Source organism: Myxocyprinus asiaticus, chromosome 18 (assembly GCF_019703515.2).
Source record: "Myxocyprinus asiaticus isolate MX2 ecotype Aquarium Trade chromosome 18, UBuf_Myxa_2, whole genome shotgun sequence".
NCBI lineage: Eukaryota > Metazoa > Chordata > Actinopteri > Cypriniformes > Catostomidae > Myxocyprinus > Myxocyprinus asiaticus.
Genome location: NC_059361.1, coordinates 649,214 through 662,500, shown reverse-complemented (window position 1 = coordinate 662,500; position 13,287 = coordinate 649,214). Strand labels below are relative to the sequence as shown.

Sequence of the window (13,287 nt, the reverse complement as noted above, 5' to 3'; positions counted from 1 at the left end):
AAGAATGTGCAAATATAAATAATACACAAATGTTTTGATGACCCCTGACCCCAATCCCCTACCCCTGTTACCGGCCCTATATAATGTTGCTTTAATGCTGAATTGTTATTTCTTTATAGTTATTATTGTTCTCATGTTCTAGTCTTTGTTCAGTTCCTGTTCTGTTTTTCTATGTAATTGCTTTGGCAATACAAAATGTTTTTGTCATGCCAATAAAGCTCTTTGAATTGAATTTAATTGAGAGACAGAAAGAGACAGAGAGAGAGAGAGAGAGAGACAGAGAGAGAGAGTGAGAGACAGAGACAGAGAGAGAGACAGAGAGAGACAGAGACAAAGAGAGACACACACAGAGAGAGAGAGAGAGAGACACAGGGAGAGAGAGACAGAGTCAGAGATAGAGAGAGACAGAGACAGAGAGAGAGACAGAGAGAGAGAAAGAGAGAGAGAGAGAGACAGAGAGAGAGACAGAGAGAGAGAAAGAGAGAGAGAGAGAGACAGAGAGAGAGAGAGAGAGAGAGAGAGAGACAGAGAGAGACACAGAGAGACAGAGACAGACAGAGAGAGAGAGAGACAGAGAGGGACAGAGAGGGACAGAGACAGAGAGAGAGAGAGAGACAGACAGAGAGAGAGAGAGACAGAGAGAGAGAGACAGAGAGAGAGAGAAAGAGAGAGAGAGAGAGAGAGAGGCAGAGAGACAGAGAGAGACACAGAGAGACAGAGACAGACAGAGAGAGAGAGAGACAGAGAGGGAGAGAGAGGGACAGAGACAGAGAGAGAGAGAGAGACAGACAGAGAGACAGAGAGAGACAGAGAGAGAGAGACAGAGAGAGAGACAGAGAGAGACAGAGAGAGAGACAGAGAGAGACAGAGAGAGAGAGACAGAGAGAGAGAGACAGAGAGAGAGAGAGAGAGAGGGAGACAGAGAGAGAGAGAGAGAGAGAGAGAGAGAGAGGGAGACAGACAGAGAGAGACAGAGAGAGAGAGAGAGAGAGAGAGAGAGAGAGAGACAGAGAGAGAGAGAGAGACAGAGACAGAGAGAGAGAGAGACAGAGAGAGAGAGAAAGAGAGAGAGAGAGAGAGAGGGAGACAGAGAGAGAGAGAGAGAGAGAAAGAGGGAGACAGACAGAGAGAGACAGAGAGAGAGAGAGAGAGAGAGACAGAGAGAGAGAGAGAGACAGAGACAGAGAGAGAGACAGAGAGAGAGAGAGACAGAGAGAGAGAGAAAGAGAGAGAGAGAGGTATACACAGTCACAAATATAACTGTGGTGTTGTTTTCAGGTAAATCTATCAGTGGTGAGAGACTCAGTGTACTGATGGGAAAGAATGGAGACATCTGCACTGATATAAGTGCAGTAATAACATCCTAACAGGATTACTGGAGTGCAATCAGGATGACATTTCACAAGGAGAGATGGAAAAAGAAACAGAGAACAAGATCAAGCAGGATGTGGAAACAAAAGTCACTAAATAGATCTCTTTAATATCTTAACTATTTCTCCTAAACAATGACAACAAATGGAAATGTAAAAAAAAAAAAAAAAAAAAAATGTCCTGGTGCTACTTTACTGCCAGATCAACAGAAACAAATAAGAAATAAGCCATGAAGGAGCATCCTCTGAGCAATACATATTTCTTGTCTTTTCGAGTGATGTTCTATATGTTAATATGCCTCTTTTCTTATGTTGTCTCAGGAAGTGGACATCTACACAGTGAAGCCAGAGGAACTGTCCTTCACCTCCTCATTCTGTTTACAGATCCAGAGGAATGATTATGTTCATGCTCTGGTCACCTACTTCAACATCGAGTTCACTAAGTGTCATAAAAAGGCCGGCTTCTCCACAGGTGTCATTTTATTTCTCTGTCTACAAGCCTTTAAACATTCTACAGCCCAGTGAAAGTGCTTCATGTGTGCTTTATAGTTAATGTGTGCCCTCTAGTGGATCAGTTATAACAGCACAGCCGAAAGAACAGTTGTTGGGCACTCACAGCCACCCAATCACAGTGAACTATTCTGTTTGATATAAAATATCACCGAGAAGCCAATTTTAAGAATATTAGCCCCATATACTTTCAAAGCAAAGTTGCTTATTTCAGAAAAATATTTGCAAGGTGTTTGAGATGTGTTTATATATAAAACTGCCCATTTTTCAGTGACCCAAACAAATCCAACCTACATCCATGAGCCAGAACACATGTATGTTTATCATGTGGTGCAGTGTCAAAGGGATAATTCACCCTAAAAATGACAACTGTCATCATTTATTCACTCTCATGATGCATGTGTCAGTGTCAACACAAGATTCAGTCACAGTGTATGCTGCTACACTATATAATGAATGTTACATTGAATATATTTTGATATGTTTACATTCTCATAGCTCCAGATGCTCCATTCACACACTGGAAGCAGACAGTGTTTTATCTGGAGGAGTATCTGACTGTGAAGAGAGGAGAGGAGATCATGGGCACCTTCACCATGAAGCCCAATGAGAAGAACACAGTAAGAATTCTTAGCACACATACAACATTGAAAACAACATCTAACTGGTCTTAGCTAGTCTCCCAGCCTGGTCAGGTTTCAGGGGGGGTTTGAGCACTTTTCAGCTGGCCAACCAGCTAAACCAGTTGAACACTTGTCTGATGAAGCTAGACCAGCTTTCTGGCCAAGCTGGAAGATCAGCTAGACCACCTTAAACCAGCAAACCATCTCAAGGTCCAGATATACTTCATACAAAATCGAAGAATGAAGGGGTGTGATGTCATTTAAAACAAAATCTGTCCAAAAAGGTGTTTTTGCATTCGTTTCGGTGGTTCGTAACAGCTTGCATGGGCAAACTTTTAGGAAAACTTCTAACCATCTGCTAAACACCTTCTTACTGTCATTGGTGGACCTGAAGCTCCACCTGTGATGTTTCCTTATATGTTTTCATTTGTCTGGGGTCACATCAAATAAACAGAGAGTGACTTGTTTCTGACATTTTGTTATTCATATGTACTTAGACAGCAGGTCGGCAGTACTGTCGGAGAGGATATCTTCTTGTTACTGTGGGAGGGTCTGTTTCAGGGAGTTCATCATCCGGATCCAGCAAAGGATACTGGATCTCTGGACTGACTTTTTTGAAAAATGAACAGTTTCTTGTGACAACATGCCCGTTCCGTTCAGCTGTCACCATGGCGCCTTTGATCACTTTGAGCGGTCGCATGTCGAATGGTGTTTTAAGTTTGTTTTGCTTCTGTTGTCGACAGAGCACCGTGTCACCAGAATTGATATCAGAACTCTTAGCATGTCTCCTGACATCAAAACGGGCTTTCATTTTTGCTTTTGATTCTTTGTCTCTCTTGCGAACATCTACATCGACTTTGACTGCTTCAGTATGTGCTGATGGGATCTTTGTCCACATTTTCCTCCGGAAAATCAGCTCCGCAGGTGAGATTCCTGTGGTACTGTGAGATGTGGATCTGTACTCACGAAGGAAGATGTGCAACTGTTGTTTCCACGGGAGCTTTCCCCTCTGTCTTATCTGGTTCTCTCAATGCCCATTTGCGTAATCTAGATGATGTGCAGCTTTGTATTACTTGTGCTTTTATTTCCTGAATAACGTCCAGGAACTCACAGTAATTTGCGAGCACTCGCAGTCTGGTTTGATACATGTCCAGAGTTTCATTTGTCGCTTGCTTCGCTTGTCTAAATTGGTTCACCAAGAACAGTGTGTTCTTTTGGGAGCAAAATAGCAGTTTAGCTTCACCTTTGTCCCTGCGAAAAAATCCCCATCGGCAGCTAGTGTGTAGTAGATATCGTGTACATGTTCACCAGCCATGTGTAGCAACAATGCTTTCTGTCTCGCATCGCTAGTAATGTTTATTGCAACAATTACATTTTCAAATCGCTGCAGCCACTTATTCCATTGGGTGCCCAATGAACTTGGGTCTGACTCTGTATCAAACGGCTGAATGGATATCAGATTGCACATCAGAGACTGCATGGTTCATATCTTGTGGTTTTAGCCTCCGTACTCACATGCGGTGGGTGTGTCAGATGAACGTGGTCCTATCTTCACACGAATGTGGTATGAGCACGCTTCGCAAACCATTTTACATCCTCGTCGCCATTGTGATGTTTTCATTTGTCTGGGGTCACATCAAATAAACAGAGAGTAACTCGTTTCCGTATGAACCGTGTCTTTTATTGGAGAACCTCAAACACAACCACATTTCATGCACGGCATATTCAATCCGCACTTCCTTTTTCTGGTCCCCAAACGTCATTACATCTAAACATTACACCACCTACTACTTTATGTTTTTCAGTCAGTATTCAACATGAACACGCCAGCGTGCAAGACCATGTCAATGATGTCATAATTGTTTTTGTTTAATTAGTCTACAAAAGCAACCAAATCTACTCAAGTCAGTCAAGTCAAATAATTTGTATTTGTAGAGCGCTTTTCACAACACACATTGTTTCAATGCAGCTTTATAGGAAATCGTGCATTAACAAAAAAAAAAAAAAAAAAAATTAACTGTAATATCTATAATGTCTTATAGTCATCGTGTAGTTTGACTAAAAATGATTGTAAATTGTGTAAGTAATTAAATAATAATTGTATTTATAACCCCAGTGAGCAAGCTGAAGGTGACTGTGGCGAGGAACACAAAACTCCATAAGATGTTGATTAATGGAGAAAAATTATCTTGAGAGAAACCAGACTCACTGTGGGGGCCAGTTCCCCTCTGACTAACATCATGAATATAATGACAATATTAGTATAAAATATCAATATCAAATACTCTCAAGTGCCCATTCACTCATGTGCCATCTGCAGCAAAAGCCGTTCACACATCTGCCCAAAGTAAGAGATGCCTATCATCATTCTTTTGTCTGTATTCTCTTTTATACACCCATCTTTGCAGTAATATCAGTCATCATAAACTAGATTGAAAAGTTTGTAGACAAACTTTGAGGTTGTCATGAAAAAGCATTTTCTGAAAGTTTAAACTCATTTTAAAAGTTTGAAGTTGCAGTAACCAGGTTTTGCTAGCAAGTTCTAGCATGTTGCTAGGTGTTTCTAACACGTTTTAGCACTTAGCTTGGCATTGCTAGCATGTTTTAGCATGGGACGGATGGACGGGCGGACGATAGATAGATAGATAGATAGATAGATTGATAGACAGACAGACAGGAAGAGTGATAGATTGTAAAGAAAGAGTGACAGACAGGCAGACAGAAATAGTAAAATACAGACAGACGGACGGGCAGATGGAAATAGTGACAGGCAGATTAGATAGATAGATGGACGGACAGACAGACAGACAGATAGATAGACAGGAAGAGTCATAGAGTGATAGATTGTAAAGAAAGAGTGACAGACAGAGAGACAGACAGACAGAAACAGTAAAAGACAGACAGATGAACGGGCAGACGGAAAGAGAGACAGACAGACAGACAGACAGACAGACAGACAGAAATAGTAAAAGACAGACAGATGAACGGGCAGACGGAAAGAGTGACAGACAGAGAGACAGACAGACAGAAACAGTAAAAGACAGACAGACAGTCAGACAGACAGAAATAGTAAAAGACAGACAGATGAACGGGCAGACGGAAATAGTGACAGACAGACAGACAGACAGAAATAGTAAAAGACAGACAGATGAACGGGCAGATGGAAAGAGTGACAGACAGACAGACAGACAGACAGACAGACAGTCAGACAGACAGAAATAGTAAAAGACAGACAGATGAACGGGCAGACGGAAAGAGTGACAGACAGACAGACAGAAATAGTAAAAGACAAACAGATGAATGGGCAGACGGAAAGAGTGACAGACAGACAGACAGACAGACAGACAGACAGTCAGACAGACAGAAATAGTAAAAGATAGACAGATGAACGGGCAGACGGAAAGAGTGACAGACAGACAGACAGACAGACAGAAATAGTAAAAGACAGACAGATGAATGGGCAGACGGAAATAGTGACAGACAGACAGACAGACAGAAATAGTAAAAGACAGACAGATGAATGGGCAGATGGAAAGAGTGACAGACAGACAGACAGACAGTCAGACAGACAGAAATAGTAAAAGACAAACAGATGAACGGGCAGACGGAAAGAGTGACTGACAGACAGTCAGACAGACAGACAGAAATAGTAAAAGACAAACAGATGAACGGGCAGACGGAAATAGTGACAGACAGACAGACAGACAGACAGACAGAAATAGTAAAAGACAGACAGATGAACGGGCAGACGGAAAGAGTGACAGACAGACAGACAGAAATAGTAAAAGACAAACAGATGAATGGGCAGACGGAAAGAGTGACAGACAGACAGACAGACAGACAGACAGACAGTCAGACAGACAGAAATAGTAAAAGATAGACAGATGAACGGGCAGACGGAAAGAGTGACAGACAGACAGACAGACAGACAGAAATAGTAAAAGACAGACAGATGAACGGGCAGATGGAAAGAGTGACTGACAGACAGACAGACAGAAATAGTAAAAGACAGACAGATGAATGGGCAGACGGAAATAGTGACAGACAGACAGACAGACAGAAATAGTAAAAGACAGACAGATGAATGGGCAGATGGAAAGAGTGACAGACAGACAGACAGACAGTCAGACAGACAGAAATAGTAAAAGACAGACAGATGAACGGGCAGACGGAAAGAGTGACTGACAGACAGTCAGACAGACAGACAGAAATAGTAAAAGACAAACAGATGAACGGGCAGACGGAAATAGTGACAGACAGACAGACAGACAGACAGACAGAAATAGTAAAAGACAGACAGATGAATGGGCAGACGGAAAGAGTGACAGACAGACAGACAGACAGAAATAGTAAAAGACAGACAGATGAATGGGCAGACGGAAAGAGTGACAGACAGACAGACAGACAGAAATAGTAAAAGACAGACAGATGAATGGGCAGACGGAAAGAGTGACTGACAGACAGACAGACAGAAATAGTATTAGACAGACAGATGAAAGGGCAGACGGAAAGAGTGACAGACAGACAGACAGACAGACAGAAATAGTAAAAGACAGACAGATGAACGGGCAGACGGAAAGAGTGACAGACAGACAGACAGACAGAAATAGTAAAAGACAAACAGATGAACGGGCAGACGGAAATAGTGACTGACAGACAGACAGAAATAGTAAAAGACAAACAGATGAATGGGCAGACGGAAAGAGTGACAGACAGACAGACAGACAGTCAGACAGACAGAAATAGTAAAAGACAGACAGATGAACGGGCAGACGGAAAGAGTGACTGACAGACAGACAGACAGAAATAGTAAAAGACAAACAGATGAACGGGCAGACGGAAATAGTGACAGACAGACAGACAGACAGACAGAAATAGTAAAAGACAGACAGATGAATGGGCAGACGGAAAGAGTGACAGACAGACAGACAGACAGACAGACAGACAGTAAGACAGAAATAGTAAAAGACAGACAGATGAACGGGCAGACGGAAAGAGTGACTGACAGACAGACAGACAGACAGACAGAAATAGTAAAAGACAAACAGATGAACGGGCAGACGGAAATAGTGACAGACAGACAGACAGACAGACAGACAGAAATAGTAAAAGACAAACAGATGAACAGGCAGACGGAAATAGTGACAGACAGATAGACGGATGGACGGACTCGACTGTTTCGAACTTCTTTTAACCCCAAACGAAGAACGAAGCCGAACTTCTCCAGAAGTATATCGGGGCCTTTAGGCCGGTCTAAGATGTCTTTTTTTCCAAACGGTGGAAGATGTAATGTTTGGAAAACTTGCTTCAGTGTTTACTACAAATTTCTGTTTGCGCCGGGGTGTCCCCGATGAGCCATATACATTTAGCTGAAAAACAGATAAATTAATGATATTTTAATAAAACAGTATATATTTTAATTATAATACCATTTTAATTAAAAAACAAAATACTTCATTACTGTTGCAAATGTTTTTTTTTTTTTTTTTAATATGATCAACCTGTCAGTAATGATAATAATTTTCATGAATTTTAAGTATATAAAACCACTCTTGCTTCATTGCTGAAAGTAAAGATAACTTCAGTTCCATTCTGATTCAGTGAAGATTTCATTCAAACCAGTCTTTCATGAGTCTTTAAAATACTCAAAAGAACCAGTTCAAAAGAGTCATTTGCTTGTGAATCACACTACACTGGTCACACTGTTTTTACATGTATCTCAGAACAAAGATGCATTTTCTTGCCAATATTTTTGTGATAAATGGTCTTTTTTTATCTCATTGCATTGACTTTAGACTGCAAGATCCCAACTTAAGTACAATTTCTTTAGAAAATAATTTATTTTTGTGTTGCTGGGAATCTGCAGTGTATCACCAAGAACTCCCAGTTCAATATTTCAAGAACATTCAGCTGTTTTCATGACATTTAGATTTAGAAAGTATGTGAATCTGTTCTTTTTTTGTTTATCCAATGTTTGTACCCAAACAAGACTCTTCAAATACAATGCAATGCTCTCCAAAATCTTTCACAGATGTTTCACGGACATGTGCTGTTTGGGTGCTTGTGTGAACTGTTATTTATAATTATGCTTTTTCTTATTTCATTATTCAGCGTGATCTGGACTTTACCTTTGAGCTGGATTTTAAAGGTCAGCTGTGTGAGACGGCAATTGCTCACGACTATAAGATGCGTTAAGCGTCCAGCAGAGAGCGAGAGACATCGCTCAGTGAAGCAGAAACAGGAGTCACTCCAGATCGAAGCTTCAGCATTGCTGGAAAGACACACACATGAAGAGAAAGACCAGGTCAGAAGATGTTTGTGGAGTGGGGCGACACTTCTAGCAACAGGAGCCTTGCCTTCACTAACTAAAGTCTGCACTAGTTTGCCAACTATCTTACGACTGTTCAAGGGCCGAATATGACTATAAGCCTCCGCAAACTGAAGAATGTCATTGTCTTAGAAATGTTAAGTGTTAATTTACTGTTTCTTTGCTTTTATTATATCTGGAGTGTAGGTGTGAGATGTTTGGATTGATGAAGGTTGTGCCTCTATATATATATATACTGAGAATGTTTCAATGTAACATTTTAACTTTATATCAAAAGAATAACTCAACTAAGGAGCTCAGAATACATTTCAGCTGACTTACAAAGAAGAAGAAGTGATCTTGAAAACTAAAGATGAACGTTTCACAAAATCAGGTAATTCTCAGGAAATGGCACCATTTGTGCTGGGTTAGTGGTTTCACTTAGTTTTGGAGTGTCGTGTAAATTATAAATGATTATACATAAAATATTAAAAAGATTATATTCTATAATACATTCTAATTATTTTGGGTTGAATGTTACAGGGTTCGAGATCAGTGCAAAAGTGTCTAATAACAACCTTAGCTAACAAATACACTGCAACAAAACAGCCAGTAGTGTCGTAACCCTAACCCTATTTTTACATTTTAAAAGAACTAGGATTTTTCAAATACTCAAATCGTATTAATTATGTCTGCAGTAAGTCATATAATGGCACCGTTTCCTGAGAATTACCCATCTATCATTAAATCAAGATTGGGGCGTCAATAACAGCTCTGAACCAATGATGTTTTCAGCCCCTAATTTCCATGAAAAACAGACAAAAATGAATATCAGGAGCTAATAATGAAAAAAAAAAAAAATTACATTTTGTCTCGATTCAGAAGCAAAAGACAGTTATTGCAATACAGTGATGTGGTGTAAATGTGAATAATGTCGTGGGCATATGTGATTTTTTTTGGTAGCTTTATGAGACTGTAATATGTACAGTAGTGTTGGTGTAATTCTACATGTGTGATATAGACATTTCCACTTGCATTTGCTAATAGAGAGAAACAGCATGTCATATCACAAAAACAGATGGCATGTAGAACTGTGTGTCTGTCTGTGGTGAGATGATTTGGACGCCTGCAGCTCTTCACCTGTGCTCTTAATCCAGTCTTGCCAAGGCGATGGATCTGTCCCGGTCCATCTGAGACCTCACGTCACAGCTGATTATACTGTTCAAGTCCTCACCAGGGGTGTCGCTAGACCCCTTTTACTGGGGCACAAGCTCTAGTAAAGTTCTGCTGTTGGTTTACTATTCAGAACAAGAGACTAACTGAAGTGAAAAAAAAATATATATATATATTTCTCATCCAATAAAATACCCCACCACACACCCCATAACAGATCCTCATATGCAGAGATTAGAATTAATGTTACTAATTGACTTTTAGCTGAAAAACACACTGAAAAGTTGAAAAAGACTGAAGAGTATTTACTATGCCAACTGGGCCCCTCTAGAAAAAAGGGGACACTATGAATTCTTGGGGGGCCTGTGCCTCAGTGGTGAAGTCTACAAACGCTCCTGGTCCTCACCAAAGACATTCAGTTCATTAGCAACACTGTCTATTGTGCATTATTAGTTTGTACTGTAGGACTTTATCTAGTATATATACAGGACCTGATTCATTAGTGGAATATTAAGAAGTACAACATTGACTTTATCCTCTCTGTGCAAAGAAAGTTTTCCACATCCAATAATGTATTTCCAAAACAAAATCTGTTATTGAAATTTGAGATTTACATGTTAAAAAAAGTAGTTTTTTTCCCCCTGATTATTATTAATATTCCCGATTATTGTCCCTGATTTGAGCATCTGTTAAAATAATAGTAAATACAATAGCTTAAAGCTAAAGTATGTACTTTCTGTGCCACCAAACGGAATTGCAAAATTAAACTTTGTTTTCAAAACAGCTATTTGAATACGCCCCCCATCTGACGTTGGTCCAACAAAGAGATAGCCCCGCCCCCAACTCCAACCCTAAACCATTGGTTGAGTAACGTTTGGGCGGCTCTCTCAAAACAGCAATTTTCATGGCGCCACAGAAAGACAATGTTTACAGTTTTTGAGAAAATTAACCTATGAATGAATGACTTATAGTTGTCTCTGCATGTTAAACTAGGACAGAAATAACACGTCAGACTAGGAAGAAAATATTTTAACACAAAAAAGTGACACACTTCAGCTTTAAAATGTATTAGCCTATATTAAAACCAAGTCAAATGTTTATGTATGATAGCATGTCTTAGTGAAGAGGTCTATGGCTGTTTATAGAACATGAGGACATGTTGCTGAATGGAAGATATGAAACATGGATGTGATTATGGGTAAATAAAAGAGTTTAAAACTCACTTCTACAGAATTGGTTCTGTCAGATTGGAGGTAAAGCAGAGAAATCAGTAATTTGTACTTCAATATGCTGTAACTCATTGAGCCGGTTTGTGAACTTCCACTCATTTGATGTGTTTTAAATGGAATATATTTACCTGCTGCACGGCAGTGTTGGTGTTTGAACCTCTTCTTCATCACTGGCAAATGATCCAACCAGCGTCATTCAGCATTTTGTTTGCGCTTTGTGTTCTATAGTATCCCTAAATTAACAATTTTACTCCTAAAATTAAAATTAACGGATGCAACATGTATCATGTACAACACATACATATCTGTGAACATGTCAGTAAATGAAGTTTAGTGTTTAAGATTTTTTTTTCTCTCCCCTTTTTCTCCCAGTTTGGCATGCCCAATTCCCAATGTGCTTTTAAGTCCTTGTGGTCATGTAGTGACTCACCCCAATCCGGGTGACGGAGTACGAATCCCAGACGGTCTGAGACCGTCAACACGTGCATCTTATCACATAGCTTGTTGAGCGCGACTTCAGGCATGGAGGCTTCATGCCATCCACCGTGGCATCCACGCACAACTCACCACACACCCCACCGAGAACAAACCACATTATAGCGACCACGAGGAGGTTACTCCATGTGACTCTACCCTCCCTAGCAACCGGGCCAATTTGGTTGCTTAGGAGACCTGGCTGGAGTCACTCAGCACGCCCTGAGATTCGAACTAGTGAACTCCAGAGGTGGTAGCCTGTGTCTTTACCACTGAGCTACCCAGGTCCCGTTTCAGACTTTGAGTGAGAGACCCATTCAAATGATTCAGTGTGTGAGTGAACTGTTCAAATGATTCAAATGGAAACGCGAACTGATTCAGAGCGTTATGCTAGCTAACCAATTTGAGCAATTCATTGAAAATAACTGAATCAATAGCATTCATTCTCAAATGGGGCATCACTAGTTCTGAAATAATTCGGTTTAGGGTTAGGGAAAATGTTTCTCTGGTCGGAACATGGCAAATTCATCTGCCGCGTTAGGGATTTATCAGCAACCCTGATAGCACACGTAGTAGCCTACATCACCCAGACATGTATTTGATGTGTGTGTTTACATGTGGAAGATGTATTTTTACATTGTTTACTCATCTGCAATATGTCTATAAGACGTATGTCAACAAGTATGATATCATTAAGGCATTCAGCAGATGTCTTAGTTTGAGACATTTATGATTTAGAATATTTGTAAATCTGATCTTTTTAAGATGTTTAGCAGATGTTTGTTAGATAGTGATGCTTTCAAGATCTCGGAGATGTACGTGTGCTATCTGTGAACATGTTCCTGGGGCAAAAAGAGTCCGGAGACGCCCTACACAGTCATTTTTAACCCCACATAAAACCACCTTATGTCCAGTTACTGTTACACTGAGTGAGAAACTGCTCCAAATGATTCAGTGCGTGAGTGACGTGTCCGAATGATTCAAATTGAATCGTGAACTGATTTATGTTGAAAAGAACACACGTCCTGATTACTGAAACATTCAGTGAAAATATTTGTTGTAATATATGTAAATTTTCCGCATCAGACACGGATTTATGATTAATTAGGCTCGAGCCCCCTAACCATAACATCAGTTTAGAAACTCATTATACTCGTGTACTTTATGTTAAAGGGGCTTTCTGAAAGCTGATCTAGTGGTAAAGTAAATCTGGTGATGACTGTTGCTTTGTTACTGAGAAAGAGTTCAAGATATTGTTTTTTATTTTCTCCCCAATTTGGAATGCCCAATTCCCAATGCGCTCTAAGTCCTCGTGGTGGCGTAGTGACTCGCCTCAATCCGGATGGCGGAGGACGAATCTCAGTTGCCTCCGCGTCTGAGACCGTCAATCTGCGCATCTTATCACATGGCTTGTTGAGCGCGTCGCCATGGAGACCTAGCGCATGTGGAGGCTTCACGCTATTCTCCGCGGCATCCACGCACAACTCACCACACGCCCCACCGAGAGCGAGAACCACATTATAGCGACCACAAGGAGGTTACCCCATGTGACTCTACCCTCCCTAGCAACCGGGCCACTTTGGTTGCTTAGGAGATCTGGC

The 13,287-nt window shown here is 40.6% G+C and overlaps 1 protein-coding gene across 1 annotated transcript in view; it reads left to right on the top strand.

Annotated features, from left to right (window-relative positions):
• The window catches only part of LOC127456216 (protein arginine N-methyltransferase 8-B-like), a 49,043-nt gene extending 37,675 nt beyond the window's left edge, over positions 1-11,368 (top strand). Inside the window, exons 8-10 of the mRNA XM_051724601.1 lie at positions 1,692-1,842; positions 2,379-2,500; positions 8,615-11,368. Of these exons, the coding sequence (XP_051580561.1) occupies positions 1,692-1,842; positions 2,379-2,500; positions 8,615-8,698 (357 nt within the window). The 3' untranslated portion in view covers positions 8,699-11,368. The remainder of the gene's footprint in view (positions 1-1,691; positions 1,843-2,378; positions 2,501-8,614) is intronic.
• Positions 11,369-13,287: the final 1,919 nt, after the last annotated feature.